General features: G+C 36.8%; 1 protein-coding gene across 1 annotated transcript in view; it reads right to left on the reverse strand.

Annotated features, from left to right (window-relative positions):
• The window catches only part of LOC136836666 (muscle M-line assembly protein unc-89-like), a 651,149-nt gene that overhangs the window by 468,919 nt on the left and 160,170 nt on the right, over positions 1-22,060 (reverse strand). Inside the window, 15 exon segments of the mRNA XM_067101137.1 lie at positions 47-2,946; positions 3,203-3,481; positions 3,771-3,951; positions 5,035-5,190; positions 5,923-6,059; positions 7,211-7,275; positions 7,711-7,843; positions 8,115-8,297; positions 9,031-9,240; positions 10,042-10,148; positions 10,571-10,718; positions 11,096-11,242; positions 11,810-11,990; positions 12,389-12,541; positions 13,799-13,943. Of these exon segments, the coding sequence (XP_066957238.1) occupies positions 47-2,946; positions 3,203-3,481; positions 3,771-3,951; positions 5,035-5,190; positions 5,923-6,059; positions 7,211-7,275; positions 7,711-7,843; positions 8,115-8,297; positions 9,031-9,240; positions 10,042-10,148; positions 10,571-10,718; positions 11,096-11,242; positions 11,810-11,990; positions 12,389-12,541; positions 13,799-13,943 (5,125 nt within the window).

A 22,060-nucleotide genomic window follows, 5' to 3' on the forward strand; every position in this document is an offset into this window, starting at 1 on the left:
GGTGACATGGTACCATCCTCAGATGTCTTCTCAGAAGTCTTCTCACTGGATGGAGCCCGTTTGAGTAGAAGAGAATGGGCAGTTTTTCCTGAGAGGAGCTCGCGCTTGGTGACATGGTACCATCCTCAGATGTCTTCTCAGAAGTCTTCTCACTGGATGGAGCCCGTTTGAGTGAAGAGAACAGACCAGTTTTTTCCTGAGAGGGCTCACGCTTTGGTGACATGGTACCATCCTCAGATGTCTTCTCAGAAGTCTTCTCACTGGATGGCACCCGTTTGAGTGAAGAAAACAGACCAGTTTTTTCCTGGGATGCACCTCTTTGTGGTGATGCGGTTCCATCTTCAGTTGTCTTTTCAGCAGATGGTCCCTTCTTAAATGATGGAATTCTCTTAAGCAGACCTGTTCTTTCCTGCGATGATCCTCTTGTAGGGGATGTAGCACCATCTTCTGAAGTTGTCTTTTCAACAGATGGACCCTTTTTGAAGGATGGAACTCTCTTGAGGAAACCAGTTTTTTCCTGAGATGAATCTGCTTTAGGAGATGTAGAACCATCCTCAAGAGTTTTCTCAACAGATGGACCCTTCTTAAATGCTGAGAGCTTTTCTGACAAGCGCCTCTTTATGGATTTACCTGTACACTCAACTTCATCACCAGATAAATCTTCCTCTACCATCTGCTCTCCTTCAGCTGCAAGTGTATCCTTCTTTGCTGCTGCTGATCTTGCTTTGTCCGTAACTTTGATGCCTCTAGCTTCATCACTTTCAAGAGATTCAGAATATGAGTCACTACTTGGTGAATCCAATAAACCTTCTTCTTTTCTAGCACGAAGGTTCTGCAACTTTGCTCTGAGTTCTTCTTTCTTAGCCTGTATTTCCTCCTGAGTTAATGTTGTTGTTGCCAAACCCATCTCTTCAATAGCTTCTTCTTCTTCTACCTTTGCTCTCTTTGCAGCTGATTCATCTGTCAATGATTCAATCTTAACAGACTTTCTCTCACTGGCAGAAATCTTTTTCTCATCTTCACCTATTTCTGAAGCAGGTCTTTTCTTATCCAACGAATCTACCTTCTCTCCTGCCATACCAGCAATGAGAGGTGGCTCTCCCACCGTAGCAGATTCAGCAGCACCCTCTACAATGCCAGCAACAGCTCTTTCAGGTTTAACTGCAGGTCTCTGAGAGACAATTGCTGCTTCAGATTGTAAATCTGCTTCCTGAACTACTATGCACTCTGCTAAAGATCCACTTCTTTCTTCAGCTACTGTTAACATGTGTGACATATCTTCTCTGTTGAAGACATTCAAATTGGCATAATCAACATCTGCTTCTTGTACCATAACAGCTTCCTTTGCTGCTTCAGTCATAAAGTTTGCCCTGTCACTTTTACCCTGAGCATATGCAGGTATCTCCCTGATATCACCAGATATACCTATTTGTTCATAGCCTTCCACAGCTTCATGTAAAGTCTGGTGAGCATAAGCTTGAGTATGCTGACCACTTGCCAGTGTCAGTTCACTTGCCTGAGAAAATCCCTCTTTTACAGAAACAGCTAGAGCTTCTCTGTAGCTTGGATCTAATTGCATAGCCATTTGTTGTTCTGGTGTAAAAGCTTTCATTGATTCAGCATGTTCATATGCATAACGCTCTGAAGATTGCATAGGTTCTAACATGGAATGAAGTTCACTGAAGTCAGCCTCAGTTTCTTCAGCTGGGAATGATTCAGGAATGTCCTGGGTGGCTGTATAGAAGCTTTGTTCTTGCTGCTGAGCAACTCCTGCAGCAGTAACTTGTCCCATTTCAGCCTTCTGTGATTGAGGTTTCTTCAATTTCATACTTTTTGCACTTTCACTAACAACATCTGCTTGTCCCATCACAAGAGCTTCCCTCTGACTAGCATCTTTAACTCGGGCATGTTGAGCCACCATTCCTTGAGCTTCTAAAGAAGCTACATCCTCAAGAACCTCAGTACTCATAACATTGTAACCTTCAAATCCAGGGGGAATTGCAGTGGCTCTCTCAGGTTTGATTCCGCCCTCTGAAGGAAGCTTAGCCTCACCTTCATATATTTCAGGTGACTGAACTGTGGCAGCCTGTCCTTCAACCTGTGATTTTTTCACTGAGGCTCTCTTGACCTTCTTAGATGGTCTCTCTTCCGAATCCAAGGGCTTTGCTTGTTCTACAGTTTCCTGCTGATTTACTTCCATTGCCTCATGTGGAATAAAGCTTGGGTATCTCTCCAAGACCTTGCTGATATTAGTTACATCTGACAGAGTGTCTGCATCAGACAAGAACTGTTGCTGTTCTGCTTGTGCTACCTGACCAGTCTCAATAGACCGTTTACCTTTTGCTTTCTCTACTTTTTCTCCCTTAATCTGACCTGCACTTGTAAATACAGCTTGTTCTTGGGCTTGTGCAACATTCAGTCCAGGGGCAGCACCGCCTTCAGCAACAGCTTGGTGTACCTTTTCACTAGCCATTGTTTTTGGACCAGCACTCATAACTAAAGCCTCCTCTGCAATGGCTGCTTGTCTTCCTCCCACTGGCAGTTCCTGAGCATGAGTTTTCAAGAGACTTAATCCCTGTTCACTAAGAGTTCGAAGATCATGTTGCAGCACTTGTCTCTCACTAATATGAGCAACACCTTTAGCTTCCATAGATACTGAACGAGCAGAGACATGTTCTTCACCCCATACTTCCATCTCTGGGAGATCAGCAATATCAGAACAAAGAGCCTCTCGTTCTTCTACCACCACTGCTTCCATGGCAGACAGTTCTTCAACATCCGCTTCTGTACGGGCATCATCATACACCACATCAGCCATGCTAATGTATTCATCAAATGCTTGATCTTCAACATCAATGACCATAGCTTCCATTATAAGAGGACCCTTACGTGATGTCTCTCTTGTGAAGCGAAGAGGAGGAAGCTCAGCTTGGTTGCTCTCATGGGCTGTAGAAGAGAAATTTAATTATCATACATAAAAATGGCAAACAACAGTCTTCGGAAGCAGTGAAGGCAATGAGATAGTTTTTTTTTTTTTTTACTAAGTAGAGTTTCTAAAGCATGTGAATTGAAAAAACGTTGAAAAAAATTTCAGTTCTTACAGCACCCTGCATTTACTGAGTATAAATTTCCCGACATTGTTTCACACTTGTCACCATCAAAATAACTGAAAGTTCCCCTTTAAATTCAACATGAACCATACCTGACAAATGATCAGAGATTTCTTCAGCATAAATCTCCGCAATCTGCTTAGCTTCCGCTTCGGAAATGTCAGGAGTCTCGTACAAAGACAGGGAGACTTCTCTGCCGTCGATGCTGACAGATACATCGGCCTTTTCACCGTCAGCCTCGGATATCGCCGATTCGTACACCGAGATCTGGGAGGAGCGTTCTTCGTTGATCGTTGAGAGGGATGGATTCCTTGCAATGCCACGAGCATCTGCCATGGAAATCTTATCTCCTTCCTTCTGAAGAAGTTTATCTGCATTGGGGGAATATGTAAAATAAGTTTATGCATTTTACTCTTGGAAATACGATGGCATATGAAGTTTCTATTTGTCATAAAAGTAAGTACTTTATCTAGCGAGAAACTTGAGGGACGTAAACTACTCAAAAAAGCCATTTTCATTCTCAAATTTTACTAATCAATGTTACTTTTCAGATTCTGGTAAAACATGATTCTTTCTAAATATTTCTCTTGTTTGTTCTAAATCACGTCTATTTTCAAGCAAATGCCAAAAAATAGCACCAAAGAAAGGAAGGAAACTCACCTTCGAAGCCGAGAAGAGCAGCGGAAGAAGAAGCAGAGCCCATGACGTTGATGGCCTCGCACGTGTAGGTACCGAGACAACACGTGCCGTCTTCGCCACTGATGATCCGATGAATGTCACCAGGCTTCAATTCGGTGCCGTCCTTGAACCATTTCAGGACCGGCTGTGGAACACCAATGACCTGAAATGCAAGAAATAACCCGTGACAAGGAACTGCGCTCGTTTAGGAGACCGTCTCGTTCAGTTTAGGTGCTAATAATTTCATCTTAAAAAAATTATTGTTTTATAAAATTGCACCAGAACTTGGGAGTCTGCTGTGCGCGATACTGGTTCATAATGTGGTCCCATACGCTACCAATGATTTAATTCATTTAAGATCCTTGGCCGGAACTTAAATAAAAATTCATGAAAATTTCATTCCGGGCATCAATTACAAACAGAACCCATGACATGAATAGAGACAAGTAAATCCCAACAAGACAATATTACATATCATTTCTTACATTAAAGTTGCATAAAACAAAGATATTCCTTAAAACCAAAATAGTATTCTTTTCAATACAGTATTTCAATACGCCATTTCTATTCCCTTACCACTCAGAAAGGACAATAAATTCTAGATTACCTGAAGTAAGTTCGTGCTCGAGATATGGTTGCGCAATTAACAAAAAAAAAAAAATGACCTAAAGGACAAAGGGATAGAACAGAAATCTGTTTCAGTCATATTGCTCAAGAAACTAAAAAACCTACTCTAGGAAACCTTTTGTGGAATGATCACATGAAAAGATGAAAACCAATAAAATACTGATTGTATCAAAAGGTCTTTGACATATTTTGTAAATACTAAGGTCCCAGCGGTACTTCAATGCAATGTTCTTTTAATAGTCAAAAACCACATAATACGTAATGTAATATCTCAGTAAAATGAAAGGATAAATAAAATGATTTTACAACAGCAACAAAACTTTGAAAAAACGCATAAACTACTATAATTCACGAATATACAAAAATGAAAACACTGATGAAGAACATTTTCAAACAGTGAATCGAAAACAGAACAAGCGAAGTACAGTATTAGAAACAGAATTTCCCAAACACTATTTCTGAAAACTTGTTCACGATATACCTAATTTTTTTTTTAAAATCCAAACACGGTAACTAACCCAGAAAACATCTGAACCTGATAATATAACCAACGGGATTCTTCAAGATTAAACGATAATCCTTGTTATAAATTAACTAATGTGTAAAAAGTGACACCAACCTTGCACTCCAGGTTGACGGTGCCCTCGTAAGAAAGCACCGCCCTGAGGGGCTCCAGAAAGACTGGTTTCTTGTAGTGTCTTGGAATGACTAATTTGATGGACGCCGCCGTGACGCTGTGTCCAAAGTCGTTGCTCGCTAGGCACTTCCATTCGCCCTGAAGAAGAAACGCAGATAATTGATTAATTAATGATGAATAGATATTACCGAAAGATAACAGCCAAAATTATTACCCCTACAAATACTTTGTGAGGCCATAAACAGCTGTTCTTTTTCCCCCTCCTTCTGTACTCCAGTCTCTCTCTCTCTGTCTCTCCCCCTCCCATAAACTGGTCTCCCACCCCCCACCACTCTCTCTCTCTCTCTCTCTCTCTCTCTCTCTCTCTCTCTCTCTCTCTCTCTCTCTCTCTCTTGGGCTGTTTTATCTTATTCTAAGTACTGCAAAACATAGCTTGATCAAATCCCACTTCTGCATACTTACATCTTACCATAATTACCTCGCTACGAAACATTACCTCAGCCATAGCTTCTCTGCTAGCAACACCCCCTTCTAACAACCACACTGCGTCACTTTAAATTTCTAATAATTTCTCTTTCTACTGATTATCCCCTAGAATTCCATCTATCAGAAAAATTATAAACTTCAGAAGACGGACCTTTCTTCTTGTAAAATTCATTCGATGTCCTAACGTTACTCCACACTGGAAATAACCTAGCACTCACATTCACTCGGTTTCCTAACATTGCACTAGAAATAACTCAGCACCCCACCAAATCCCTGTCAAATTAAAGTGTCATCTAGTGTTGTTGCCTAAAACAGAAATTTTCCTCTAATCCAAACTAAAAGCAATTTGAACATATCCTGGATCCCAAATGGACAGTGACTCACTTGTTCCAGGAGGTCGAGGGAACTGATATCGAGATGGAACAAGCCACCATCGGCCTTCGAGATATGATAGTTCTTCGACTCGACAACGACTTCGTCCTCGTGATACCACGTGATTTCGGGGGTAGGCGTCATGGTTACTGCAAAGAAAACAAAGATTATAATAATTATTTGCAGACTAGGAAATGAAAAGTTTTCGTGGTTACCGCAAGTACAAATGGTATAATTATTTGCTGATTAGGAAATTAAACGTTGTCATGGTTACTGCAAGGAATACAAAAATGACAGTTATTTGCAGACTGGGAAATGAAATGCTTTCGTGGTTACTGCAAACAATACAAAGATTATAATTATTTGCTGATTACAAAATTAAACGTTGTCATGGTTACTGAAAAATAGAAAAAAGGTATAAACATTAGCAAACGGGAAAAGGAAATGCTATTGTTTCACAGAGTGTAAGAAAAGACTAATTAAGTGTAATATGGTAAAGGAATTACTTAATGGCAAAAGTATTGCAGTGTTTATGAACATTTATCATATGATGAAGGAAAGACTGATACAGCAGGCTCCGCCACTCATACTGATTGCATTAATTTTGTGGCAATTAGTTGTATTGAATAGAAGTTATGATATAACAGTCATACTTATGCATTCCTATGCCTATGTCAGGGAGGTAACAAGATATAAGAATTATCAAATAGAGGTACAGTGCCAAGAGCCTCTGAAGTATTCCAATGGAATAAGGTATCAAGAACACTGCAGTATATCTATTAGACTAGGTTAACAATGACACCTGTACCGATAATAATTAAGGACCATGAACAATCGTGTAAAATAAAGTCGCGGTATCAGTAACCTATATGAAAGCCTGGTATTACGAAAACTAGTACCTATGAAAGCATGATGTCAAGGGAAGAGATACCTTCAAAAGTGAGGTATCAAGAAAACCTGTACTTCTGAAAATGAATGTAAATCCAACAAATGACATAATCATGCTTAAAATTGCAACCTCATCAGCAACAATGACCGACGATTATTATGATGGTTATAGTATCGTTTTCCATACTACCGAATAACTAACGATATCCACTGTGGTCAGGATGATATTCAAGATGATGAAATTGTACGTGGTGTCAGGGGAGGTAAAAGTACAACGAAAAAGTAAAACCAGTATCGCTTGAGCACGGATAAAAGGGCAATAATATTTGTTAACCCCGAGCAGTGTTGAAATATAACAACAATAACTGTAAAATACTAATTATGACTAAAGAGCATTATTTTGTTCACGTACCTTGCACAGTTAATCGAACAGAATCGCCAATCTTGATATCTCGACTCTTCAAACCTTGAATGAATCTGGAAATAGTGAAGGAGGATTACGCATTATACCACACAATCTATGAAAATATACTTGGTGTGTGTTTGTGTGTGTATATATATATATATATATATATATATATATATATATATATATATATATATATATATATATATACATATATATATATATATATATATATATATATATATATATATATATATATATATATATGTGTGTGTGCGTGTCTGCATAATATGAAAACTTTGTTAAAGGATCCAGTATTTAACCTGTCTCTATCCCTATACAAATTCTATAAGCATAATCTGTAATACAAATTTAATACTTTTTTTTTAATTTAGCACACATTAGGCACTAACTCAAGATATTACATTAAACAAAAAAGAATTAGCATGATTTTCGTAACAGGTTACATAATTAAGCTCGAACCCTCTTTCTTCAGTCAGTCTTACCTTGGAGGAACGTTCGTGGCTAAGAGTTGCTCCTTCTCTTCTTCGTTCAAGTGGGACTTGATGTCTTCAATGGTGAGCTCCGCGGATGACTGTGCCTCTCCCATACAGTTTTTGGCAATGCAGGAATATTTACCTGAAAGTTGATCACATCATTCCAGACTGAGATAACGAGAAATCAAATCGTAGTCGAAAAACACATTTTTACATTACTCACGCAACCATTATTTTGAAAGTTTACTGTACTTTAAATTAATTTAAATGTTACCTCCAAATAACCGTATATGGTTTACTGTCAAATTATATGATAAAATATTTAAGACAATCACGATATCAATGCTTATCAGTGAGGGAATCCTTATTTCTAATAAGGAAATCTTTTTAACAACTTAGGGGACTATTCTTACCTAGAGAGTTTGTTCCGGATAACTGATAAACATCGCCTGGCTTGAGCTCCTGTCCATCCTTGAACCACTGGAGAACAGGAGTTGGATATCCTACTACCTTGCACTCGAAGGACACGAGACCCTCCTCCGTCAGGACGGCTCGGAGGTCATCCAAGAAACGAGGGCCTCGGTAATTTCTGGGGACTGGAGGATTATTGATTTGTAAGAAGTAAGAAACTGACTCATGTTAATTTGATAAATAAGATGTATAAATATAAATCTTCAGCTGGAAAATGAACGTTGAGCAACATATTTGAATAAGACGTAATCATATAATAGCTCTAATGGAATATGAACGCTATACAACATATCTAACATATACTGGTCATTCAGTGAAATAAAAGCAGGATCAGTGTTTCATTACTTTTAATAACTATTGTCTTTCGAAGAATTCTGTTACCACTTATTTTTTTATACAAATATGCTCCCGTTTCTAACTATAGAGGCTACTCTACTACACCAGACAAATTACTGAAATGCCATGAAAAGCAATTTGAACTTGAAAAGTGGCAAAGGAGCCTCATATACTGACTTTAAGTAATAACACCAACGAAACTGTCAGTCTTTGTAATATGTAAATTAGTTATTTCCAATATCAGTAAGTAGTATATGTATACTGCACACACACACACACACACACACACACACACATATATATATATATATATTCCCATGGACTAAAACATTTCCCTTTTAATGGGTCCCCCAACAAACTGTCCAACCATCCTTTCTTTAGCAATACCTATGAAAATTCTTCGATGTACAAAGCAAACGGCTCCATTTCCAAAATCTAATCAGTAGCATTGCAAGAAGACCTAAGCTTACTTACAAATGGCGAAGTACTAATCAAAACAGTTCCAGTGCGACCCTTGCTTACCTGTAAGTGTGAGTTTGCAGGTGGAAGAGGAATAACCACCTTCAGTGCGAACCACCGCCTTCCACTCCCCGTCGTCGCCGAGCTCCGTCGGCGTAATCTCGATCATGAACTTCCCTCCGCCCTCGTCGCTTAATCTGTACTTTTCACTGGCTTCTATCTTTTTGCCATTGTTGTACCACGTGACTGAAAGGACCTCGGGTGGGGTCTCCACTGCAAGTGATTTAGAAAAAGAGAAAGGAGTTACTAGGTTGATCTAGGATGAATTATCACGGAATGAGATTAGAGATGGATACACTCTCGGTGACATCAGGTACACTTATGGTCTTCAAAGCAAGGGATAAAACAAAAGATAGAGGATTTACTGAGTTTGCCTCAGGCGCAAAATCCACAACAAGAGATAGAGAGAAGTGATTTGATCAGGTGACCTTGGGTAAAGTAGGTACAAAATTGGTTAAATGTGTGAAGTCTCTAAGTGACCTGGGGTGAAAAATGAGACGAAGTTTGAAAGCGACAGACAAAATAAAGGCGTCCCTGAAGACACGTTACCCGGAATTGAAATTTATATGAAGACCGAAAAGTAAATTACTAATATGGCATATCAGGTATTGTTCCACTGTTAAGCATTACAATAGAATAAGTTTCTCAAAAGATCCCAAAGGACGTGACCCATACCGTAATGACAGACAATACAATTCCACGAGAATGCGACCCGCGATAAAAGTGTTATTAACTACCGGGTCGGCTAAGTGGAAGAAGGTAACTCTCACCTCAGTAAAGGTAGAACTGAATAGACACTGCAAATTCTGATCGAGTTCTAACATTCTGATGTCTATTTAACTCTACATATAAAATGTATTAAACATTCTAGCGTGTTAAACAAATCAACAATTCAACAAGATAAAATAATATGGAACCTCTGGAAATTAAAAATAGACAGCCATACAGTTATGTATGAGTTTTAAAATAGAAGGAAACCTTACATTATAACTGAAAATAAATAATTTTACCTACCTTTCACAATCATTCGACCTTTTTCGCCAACTTTCACTCGTTTATCGACTAATTCTTCGACTACTTTAGGAGGAGGACCTATAGGAGTTGGAGACCTGCGACTCTTCCTGTTGATGAAAGTGACGGAAATTTGAAATGGGATAAACGAATTATTAAAGAACTTCATCAACCAAAATATACTTCGGCATGGAACCTCTGCTTACAATTCTCTACAGATTAATAAAAACCAAGAGAGAAAAAATAGTTATACTTATATTTTACGTTTAACAATTCAGTATGGCAAAATAATATATACCGGAGCAAAGCGAAGTAAACCAGTTTAAAACAATATCACAACATCTGATGAAATAATAATAATAATATATTAGGAAACTGCAGAACATCTTAAAAGCCAGCGTTGTGGCAACAAGTCACAAGAAGACCCTAGAAGCCAATGAAGTGTGCGAACAACAATAAGGAGTTTCGTCATTATTTCCACGAGGACTAACACAAAGGAATACATCAAAAAGACTTTAATCAAGAGACTGACCTGGAAGGGGGTCTCAACGATGACTCCCTGGAAACGACCCTAACCCTGGAGGAGGACAAGGCACGGCCCATGCAGTTCACAGCCTCGCACGTGTACGTGCCCAGTGAGGTTGGGTCTTCCGGATTAGCAGTGAGGGCAAACACATCACCTGAAGAGAGAGGGAGACAGAGAGGTTCCAGTATCACATTAACTTCCTATTCAAGAAAATTGAAAATGAAGAGACTAAGCCTTATTAGCTTTTGGAGGATGGAACTTCAAATAAATTCGTTATTTCCATCAGCAAATTTCTCTAAAAGGATTAAAAATTCAAATCAAACTTTTTACATTAATATACCGAGTGACTACACCACATATTACAAGGAAAAAATAGCAGTTTTTGAGATATAAGGATAATTTACTCACTTTATCTTGTTTAAAATTGTATTCTTTGACAATTATGATTACTGTTGCTTGAGAAGTGAACCAACCGAGAGAAAATCAATGACCAAAATCTTTCATGAGGGTTTACCATCCAGTTACACTCACCAGCTTTGATTTCGTTGCCATCCTTGAACCATCTGAGAACGGGCGTTGGTACGCCCACTACCTTGCACTCGAGGCTGACTGTGCCTTCCGCCGTTAGGATGGCCTCCAGTTCCTCGAGGAAGATAGGCTTTTTGTAGCCCTTCGGAACTAAGAAAAGGCAATACAGAGTTTATCAGACACTAGTTTTAAAAAACATGTAATTTTCTTAGGTGTTTGAATATAATGGCTGTCAAGGTTTAATTAAATTAGCCTTTACTGAGTAAATGGTTTCTCTGACATAAACAGAAATAAATATATTTTGTCAATTTAATCATGGTGCTTGAAGCCACAACAGTTTGTCTTCTAAATTTCTATAACGAAGGAGGGATAATAGGTAAAACAAAATAATCTTAATGTGACAAGGTTGATAAAAGTCATTACAGTATAGAAGGAAAGTGGCCATAGGAAGATTACTTCTTTTACAACAAAAACAAAACAACAGCTTTTTTAATGAAAACCTCAAAACAAAAGATTTAAAGTATCGGTATTTCAAATGACATCTGAATAGAGGTAATTAATAGCACTCCTTAGCTCTTCTCTTTAGATCAAGTTATATATAATGAAGTGTTTCTGTACAATTTTCTTTCATGAAAATCGCAACCCAGCCCTGGGCATGGAACGTGGCAAAGTCAAGCTCCTAAATGACCGGTGGCTTCCAATTGCAATAAAACCTACCGATGACCCTGAGGGAGGCATTGCTGGATGCCTGTCCGTAGGAGTTCTCTGCCAGGCACCTCCACGGGCCTTCATCATCCACCGTCAGGGGAGAAATATCGACGCAGAAGAAGTTGCCTTCGTGAAGAATTCTAAATCTTGGGTCTTCCACGACCTCCACATTGTTGTGGTACCAATATACCTAGAAAAGATTTTTATATCAAATCTCTGATGAATAAAATAGAGCTCTAGAACCCAAGTGCGTTCTACAAGAGTGAGAAAAGTTTAATGGTGATTTTCTTGGTAAATGTTTGAAGATGAACTCTTTTTCCATTAAAGCGAATGTCTGAGTGTGATTTAAACAATGCAATTGAAGGTCAGGTTATTAATATAAGAAATACAAATCTATTCAAAGGAAAACTTGTACATTTGTGTACACCACACTTGAAAACATGAATGTAAAATTGCAATGTACTGCTGTTTTATTGCACTAGGCTTATGTTACAAGAAATGCAGCAGTCTCTAAAATGTGTGTATGTTTGCGTACGCGAGTCAGAAAAGGGTGTCTGTGGGTACGACTAAAATACATTTATATCTTACTTTGACATCGTGGGCCTGTCGCAGCTCTACTAAGAACCTAACTCGAGTGCCGACCTTGGCCGCTAAATCGCTGAGTGACCTGACAAACGTAGGTGCCTCTATCTTGGTGGGTACCGAGAGCGATGCCACTTGAAGTGCCACGGCCGCTCTTGCCTGAGGTGAAGACAAAATTTAAATCAAAGGGAATCTCTCTCTCTCTCTCTCTCTCTCTCTCTCTCTCTTTCTCTCTCTCTCTCTCTCTCTCTCCACCTAATTAAGAGTTCAGTGTCAAAAAATATACCTAACAATCACTGCATTCTGCCCCTCCTTCTATATATATACAAACAGCTGATACACCTATATATATATATATATATATATATATATATATATATATATATATATATATATATATATATATATATATATATATATGTTATATATACGAAGGATGCTCTGCACACGTAAAAGAAAGAAAAACTGAAGTTAAATATTCCGTACACTAACTCTGCACGTCTTTAAAAATAATGGTTTGGAAAACACACCAAACTTCTATTTAAGTAGCAAGGAATTTGCAAAAGACAGGTGGTAATGGAATATGAGGTCATACAGCTAGTTTGGCTCTGAGCACCTGAAATTTGAAGCAACACACTCTCATAAACAATCAGTGATGCATCCCAATTTATATAGAAGTTGCCATTAACATAATTAAAATCCATAATTTTCATGTGCGTAGCTTGCATATCACTGATGCATAATTTTTCTCTGGGGTAAACCTTCCTCCAGTGAAACCAGCATAGAATTCCTCACACCCTTTGCTGGGTAACATGTATATTACAATTAATTTCAAGTTTTATTATTCCAAAGCATATTAGTGACCTACATTACCATGATACCCTTTAAGGCACCAGAAATGCCGTTAGGTTAGTGCAGATTTTATTTTCCATATTCACAAAAGTTGCTATTGCTCAGTGGAAGCATGAAAACCCAGAAGATATTTATAATTATATATAAACAATACGCTGCACAAAATGAGATAAATTCCATGTTTTCCAAAAGAAAAAATCTTATCCCAGAGAAAAAGTGACCAATGTATCAGACCAAAATTCTCCACGTACTTTATAGTTAATAAACTGGGATGCTTCAGTTGAAACTTCCTAAATTCAACACACTAACAATAGTTATGAATCAAGATGATCATGGAAGCTGGATCGGGAACATGAGACTTTATTCTATTCAGTTACCTGTCTTTTGGAAATTCCCTCTCACATATACAGAGCCAGCGTTGCTTGTTAGGGATGACACTGCTATCCAAAGTATAACATCCTTCAACTTCTATGAACCCTACTTTGGCAGCTAATAATAAGAACCAATATACTCATGTATTCGATAGAAGTGATGTATAAATCCTACTGAGTATCCGTTTCCCACCTGTGATCCATCGGGTTTTGTGACGAGAGCTGTGTAAGTGCCGGTGTCGTTTGTCGTGGCTCCATGGATGATCAGCTGCGCCGCCTTCTGTGTCTCTGTCGTCGTATAGTGGGGCCCAGGCACAATCTCACGGCCGCCTTTTTGCCTGCAAGACGGAAGGAAATACAGACTTCAGCTATTTCTGATATAAAAATGGAGATTTATTTACAAAATATATTAAGAAGGAGAGGGCGACATGTGCTGGTGGTATCATGCACATGAGTCAGCATGGCCTTGCAATAGTGCCAGAGAGACCCAAGCGTCATCTAGTGACGAATAGTAAGATACAGAATTTAAAAAAGAATATTGAAAAGATAAATGACTGGAAACAGAAAAGAAGAAACAAAGAAAAAAGAGCATTACTACGACAATAAATGAGAAAGAAAAACTATTCGAATAGTGTAATAATTTTGGCAAGCAATGAGGAAAGCTACAAATGATAAGAATGAAAGCACGTACGTTAAGTCTCTCGTTTCTCAACTGTGTCCTGAGACAAAATCAACAACCTGGCAACACAGTGAGTTTCTGTTTTTTTTTTTTTGTCTGTAACACGTACAATGTACGGGTAATGAACTTCACGTTCCCACGTTCAACTATTACAATATCTTAAAATAGATGACGAAGAAAAGTATATTTTATCTGGCGTATTATAAGCGCGAAATGATTGTAAAATTATTGAAATATTTCCGTCATTTGTAACGGAAGATGTCTAATAATAATAATAATAATAATAATAATAATAATAATAATAATAATAATAATAATGCTAAGAAATTAACAAAGTCGTGATCAAATTGCTGTATATAAAAAATCCATGGTTATGTGAAGAAATTGTATTATATGTAAAAGATAAAGATTTTCGAACATCTGAACGGTGTTCCTCCTCAGCAGACACACCGTTCACATGTTCGAAAGTTTGTGCTTTTGTCTTTTACAAAAAATACAATTTACTGATATAAGTGTGGATTTTTAATAATAATAATAATAATAATAATAATAATAATAATAATAATAACAGAAATCGAAAAATCGTATGACGAAAGTAGTCTTCTAAGGATAAGGTAATTTCTCAATAAAAATGTAAAAAAATAAATCACGAGAGAGAAATGCAATTTTATAAAATTTTCTCCAAGAGTACCAAATGACCTTTTCTAACCCAGACCTGAATAAAGAATAAGGAAGAAAGAGAGGTGGTGCCGAACGATGAAGGAACCTGAACGCTGTTGATGAATTAGCAACAGCTCAGTCAAAAAAATTATTTAAAAAATATATAATAAACGGATAAATGACAATCAGCGACGAATACTCAGGCCAAAATACCTAACAGGAACATAACAAATAACAACAACAATAACAACAATCAAACGAAGATGTGAAATAACAGTACAAATGCAACCGCACCTTCTGTCAAGCTAAAAGTGACATTACTATAAATAACACTTAAATGAAGGCAGGAATAACAGGTAGGGTTTTCCTCCTCTATTATGAAACACACGTGGACGCGTCCTTGTCGTATCTATTTCTGGTCAAGGAGAGAGAGAGAGAGAGAGAGAGAGAGAGAGAGAGAGAGAGAGAGAGAGAGAGAGAGAGAGAGAGAGAGAGAATGACTCACTGAATGGAAAGGGGAGGTGACTCATCTACAGGACGGAAGGAAAAAAGGGGGTCGAGGGAGACACTTTAGGGAAGCGAGGGGGTTACAGTAGGCAGAGAGAGAGAGAGAGAGAGAGAGAGAGAGAGAGAGAGAGAGAGAGAGAGAGAGAGAGAGACTGCGGATGCCCCACAGAGGCACAGCAGGTGCAGGTGACTAGATAAAGCCGAGATACAAGTTTTTAATTTTGCTTTAGGAAAAAGGCTAATTTACTGGGCACTCCCTCTCATCGTACAGGAACGCCCAAAAAGAGGAAGGAAAAAGATTCTGACCAGTAAGAAGGGAAATTAAGAAAAAAGGAAGCAAAGTAATTACGAAATATGCAAATTGAAGGGAAAGCAGGGTAAAATTATTGTAAATGAAAGGGTAAAATGAAAGAGAGAGTGAATAAATTGTTTAAAAAAATAAATTGAAAGTATATCTAAAAAATCGCCAATATATATATATATACACATACACACACGTATATACTGTATATACAGTATATGTATGTATATATATACAGTATATATATACTATATATATATATATATATATATATATATATATATATATATATATATGTGAAACAACCAAATACATTCACATGTGTATTTCCAAAATCATGAAGTTTATGCAACGTGTAGTTGTCGTTCATAAGAAAAATTAAGTGTAGTCATCATAATATTACGTAATCACTGGAAAGCCATTAAATACAAAAACTAGGAAATAATGATATCAATTATGATTACATTCTTACTAGATTCTTACTATAATTCCTGTTTGGAAAAGTGATAATTACAGTTGCATATAACTTTAAACTCCTAAATAATCCGTATATACAGTTTCTCGCGTGGCAGAGAGAGAGAGAGAGAGAGAGAGAGAGAGAGAGAGAGAGAGAGAGAGAGAGAGAGAGAGAGAGAGAGAGAGAGAGAGAGAGAAGCTTTAGTTCACAGCTAGACGGGAAGCCTGTCAGGACTAGCTTCTGATCCATTCAGCCTATCAGTTGCGACCAAATTGGAATTACATAAGAGAAAAATACAGATTTCAATTTCCATATATTGAATGAAAACCATTATTTCAATTAAATTTAAAGGTAAATACAGTGTATATATAAACCTCTTAAAAATAGGCTCCATTTTGTTGCTACCTGGCCACATGGATGTGTATTTTGGGAGCCACACCTATCGTGTCTGAGCCACACTGTTTACGTGGCTTAGAAGATTTATTTTTTAAAGCGAAATTTTCCAAGCATTTCGTTGATTATTAAAAAATAATTCCAAGAATTTTTTTCATTAAAAAAAACGATTCCTGGAATTTGTCTAACTTTCCGAATGCTATATGAACTCTGACAAATAGTTTCATAATTTCATCTTTCTAATTATGAAAAAGTTACATATCAGAGATATCCAGAGATCACTGAATTGTTCTGTTTTAAAATGAAAACTAAAATTTTACCCTCAAATAAATTTTAGAGATGTGCTCTTCAAAACTTTGACATCCAAAGACTGAGATTCCAGGGATCCACAGATGTGGGACTTTTCGGGAGGTCAACTTGAACTTGTAGCTTATTGTTTTGGCATTAATTATTTAAAGATAATTTTCAATTGCAACCGAAAGCTATTTTGTATATCTCCGTCAATTGAAATTCCCAATAGAAAATCTACTTTAAACAGTGATTAAGTTCGTCATTTTTCTTGCTAGTTAAAGATGCTAAACTTTGAATTCTTAATTTTTTCTCATATTACTAATGGCAGGTCTTTTCCCTGAATATAAGCAGCTGTAACTCAACTGAATACTTTACATTATTTACAATAATGACATTTCTTTACAGTTCCTAAAGGAAATATTCCAGATAATGCTAATGCACAATATATAGATATATATATATATATATATATATATATATATATATATATATATATATATATATATATATATATATATATATATATATATATATATATATATATATATATATATAAATATATATATATATATATATATATATATATATATATATATATATATATATATATATGTATATGTATATATATATATAGTATATATATATATATATATATATATATATATTATTATATATATATATATATATATATATATATATATATATATATATATATATATATATATATATATAACGTAAAAATCATATGCACGTTCTGATAATGCCTCTTTGTTGAAACTATCTGCATTTAAAAATACTACCTGGATTAAATCTGCAGCGATTTATGTTCAAACAGGGCTACATATTTGCAATGAACACCCATTAAAACTAACCTCCTAATGTACCCCATTTTTGCAATACCTATAAAAGTGGTGTATGTTCATATATATATATATATATATATATATATATATATATATATATATATATATATATATATATATATATATATATATATATATGTGTGTGTACATATATATATATATATATATATATATAAATATATATATATATATACTATATATATATATATACATATATAGTATATATATATATATAAATATATATAATATATATATATATATATATATATATATATATATATATATATATATATATATATATATATACATATATACATATATACATACATATGTGCGTGTGTCCATGTGCGTGTATGAGTGTACAGATGTATGTTAAAGCACCCACCCTTCTATAGCTGCTCTGTTACTGAAACGCGGCATAAGCAGATATGCACTGAAATCGTTACCTCAATTTACGATCAGTATTCCAGGAATGACTACAACAGTTAGTTACACGTTGTAAAAAGAGAGATTACAGTATTAGATAGGAAGTTCGCAAATCTTGATATGATTAATAAATCAGCTGCAAACATAATTACTGTAAAACTTAGTGAAAAATATTCTATAGAATGCTTTCCCTGCTTCTGGTTTCCCACGATTACTATAAAATGCTGTCTTCTTTCCATCTTCCTTCCTTTTTTATCATCCCCTCCAAGGGATCGAACTCACTCTTCTTTCTTAATTTTATCAATTTCCACGCCCAGTCACCCCTTCGCATTAAAAACGCACAAAAACAAATGAACGCGTCTACACACTTTCATGGACTGGCAGATCGCCACGTTAATTATATGAAAATGGACCCCGAATATTAGAAACTGCTCAGACTCTGGCGTCACGCCAAGTGGCCTTCATTGAAAAAGTATTGTTAAAAAGTTACCGAAACTGAGAGATCGCGAGAAAGCAAACGGACGTCTTAACCCACGTCTGCTGCAACTCCTTTAGTTTGTCTCATTTGCATACAGTGGAATCGCCAAAACCAACCGGAGTGTCCTTCCCCGAAGCATTTATCTATTAGACGATTCTATTGGTGGTGTTTTGTAATGGAGATCAAATAAAATCCCCTCGGATTCCATTCGGTCCACATCACGACACAATTTCAGTCCGACGACTCAATCTCTCTCTCTCTCTCTCTCTCTCTCTCTCTCTCTCTCTCTCTCTCTCTCTCTCTCTCCAAGGCATGAAGGGGCTCTGCTGGTGCAGGAGTCCTTGTTGTCCTCTGGCGGTGTTGTTCTGCACCTGACGCGGTTCTTTCTTCGGGGAGAGCAACGTTTATAAAGAAGTTAGTGCACGCCATTAATCCCTCCGTCCTTTTGCCCTCCACCCTCACCTTCCCTGATCTTCCTGAACAGACAACAAAAAATGTATGCATGAAATAAAGCATAAAAAAGGCAGAAAAAACTTTTGTTTAAATTAGCAAGGATGGAGCAATCATTAGTCCTCGAATGAGCTGAAGAATGTCAAGGTAAAACATGTGAAACCACCTAAGTAAAACTCATTCTATTTAAAATCTTGCAGAATTCGCGGGTATCAAGGAAAAGAATACTGAAAAGAAATAAAATTCCAATTCAAATTATGGGTCAACTCTTAAGATGGTGACCTTCAAATTCGACCATTTTCAAAGTTCCCAGCAGATCTGGAGTTCGGCAGACGAACAACGCGGAGTTAAGATGCAAATCACTCACTGCTCAAAAATAAAGCTTTTAGAAACAATGAGACGAAAAACCGCAAAAATTCTGCCATTCTCAAACCTTAAGGGAATTGGCGAATGACAGACAAACGATGTGAAGGGCTAAAAAACTTTGACCTAGAGAGGCGGAAACACACTTAAAAGCAGCTCACAAACTGATTGGTCGTCCTCTGCCAAGAATGCCGGGCTCTAGGATTGCCAGATTTCTCCCGGGCTAAGATTTTGGGTGAAGTGGGATTTTTTTTTTTTTAACAAGAGCCTCCGGTGGATTAGATTAATTCTGTTTGTCTCTGACTTCTTGTCTGTCCGTACGTACGTGTAGATGTCTGTTATGTGGGAATTTCGACTTTAACGTCTCTCTCTCTCTCTCTCTCTCTTTTCTCTCTCTCTCTCTCTCTCTCTCTTCTCTCTCTCTCTCTCTCTGAAGCTTGAAAATAGTGATCGTCAGGTAATTCACCTTGCTTGATTACAACCATGAAGATGACGTAAATGCAAACACTAAATAGAATTCAAGGAAATTTTTGAGAGAGAGAGAGAGAGAGAGAGAGAGAGAGAGAGAGAGAGAGAGAGAGAGAGAGAGAGAGAGAGAGAGAGAGATCGTCAAAATGAAATTTGTAGCTACAAATATTCGAAATACAAAACAAAATTTTTCACAATATTGATCTTTTCTGGAATCATCCGCTACAGTAGAGTTACTTTCGTCAGCTTTGAAAACATAATCACACCAGTTGTGACCAAATCACAAAATGATCTTCCAAGTCATGTTAAATCACTAGAACTTCAGAAATTCAAACTGGGTGCAATTTTTTTTTTTGAGCAGCCTCACATCAGTCTCATAATTATCATCGTTGACTTGTTTTATACCTTATCTGTTTTCCTTTTTTGTATCTCTTATCTAGTTTATTCTTCTGTATTTCTTTCTTAGGATTGTCTCATTCTTTTTTTTTTTTCATTAGGTTCGCACCTTCGTCAATAATAAAAATAAAAATAATTACCTTCCCGAGACCCGAGGAACACATTCCTGTTACAATAACAAGCTCCCAAAACAAAGGTAAGACTGGACACTTTCAGGAAGGATCATTCATTAAAATAGGAATAGCTACAATTTTATTACATATACCAACAATCCATTTGACACCAAAAGACTCAATTACGTCGTTAAAAATATATCACTGAAATATATTGTAGTCGTTATCAAATATTTATAAAGACAATACCTTCAGTTTTGTGAAAGTCGAGTTAGAAAGAAACCAAACAAAAACGTGAAGAAGAAAAAGCCTGTCATTACCTCATGTTTAATCATGGAGTATGCAATTAGATGAACGGTGTAAATGAATACTAGCATTTGCCAGAGAGAGAGAGAGAGAGAGAGAGAGAGAGAGAGAGAGAGAGAGAGAGAGAGAGAGAGAGAGAGAGAGAAAAGTATCTCAATGAGTCACCGAGAAGCCTTACTGTTCCCAAATGCTTCAAACCCTTTCCATTTTTCGTCTAGGTGAAATAAGTAAGAAATGAGTTATTGCGAACTTGAAAAATTCTACAGAAAATACTACGGTTAATCCTAGATGTTTTAATACGTGACCTTCGAGAGATTTCAGAATTCATATCCATGTCCCCAGGAGGGTTCAAAACCACCTTTATTTATAAATACACACACGAAACATATCAGACAAGCAAATAATTTACAAAACAGCATAGTAAGGCACCATTTCTCATAGTTCAAGTCACTGACAACCCATAACCTCATAAATTTATCTGGATAATTCACGATAAGTGACAAAAACTTCCGAGGCATCTGTCACCCGAAGGTCAAAGATGCTGACGTATTCTGAGATGGAAGCCAGAGAAACTTACTAAGAGAATTATCCACCTCATACATATGCACGGTAATTTCCTACCTCAATAAAACCAACCGGAGGCAAGGTTATTCTCATACCGAATATAAATCAGCTGATAATCTAATATGGGTGATTCAGGGCCAACTGAACTTCCCCACGCCAGCACTTATGTGAATTTTCATATATCTAACAGACCCCGACAGTGAACACATTATAATACACACACACACACACACACACACACACACATATATATATAATATATGCTGTTTCTAGAGCCTTGGAAACTAAGGATATTCACATCTCTATAAATAGTCAATAAATAAACAACCACAAAGGAATAATTTCAATTAATAAAGACAGCCTCTCAAACAAGGCTACAAAAGAAATTTATTTCCCAACCTGAACAAATACCGGTACATCACTGACAGCTGAGGCCTTGGCTGAATACAATGACAAAAGCAAGAGGCTGTCCTACCCTTTATTCATCACTGTATTTGACTTTCTTTCCTTTCTGACATCATAACGGTGCCACTTTCTGTCGTCTTGGCTCTATTCTGTCCAGTTCTCACTTCAGCTGATTTAGTCTAAGGCAATTCATATCTGGAAACTTCAGCTAACTTAGTCTAAGGCAATTCATATCTGGATACTTCAGCTGATTTAGTCAAAGGCAATTCATATCTGGAAAAGATAACTACCACGTTCGCCTGAGGAACTGGGTCTATTCTGTCTCTTTCCATCTT

This window comes from Macrobrachium rosenbergii, chromosome 56 (assembly GCF_040412425.1).
Source record: "Macrobrachium rosenbergii isolate ZJJX-2024 chromosome 56, ASM4041242v1, whole genome shotgun sequence".
NCBI lineage: Eukaryota > Metazoa > Arthropoda > Malacostraca > Decapoda > Palaemonidae > Macrobrachium > Macrobrachium rosenbergii.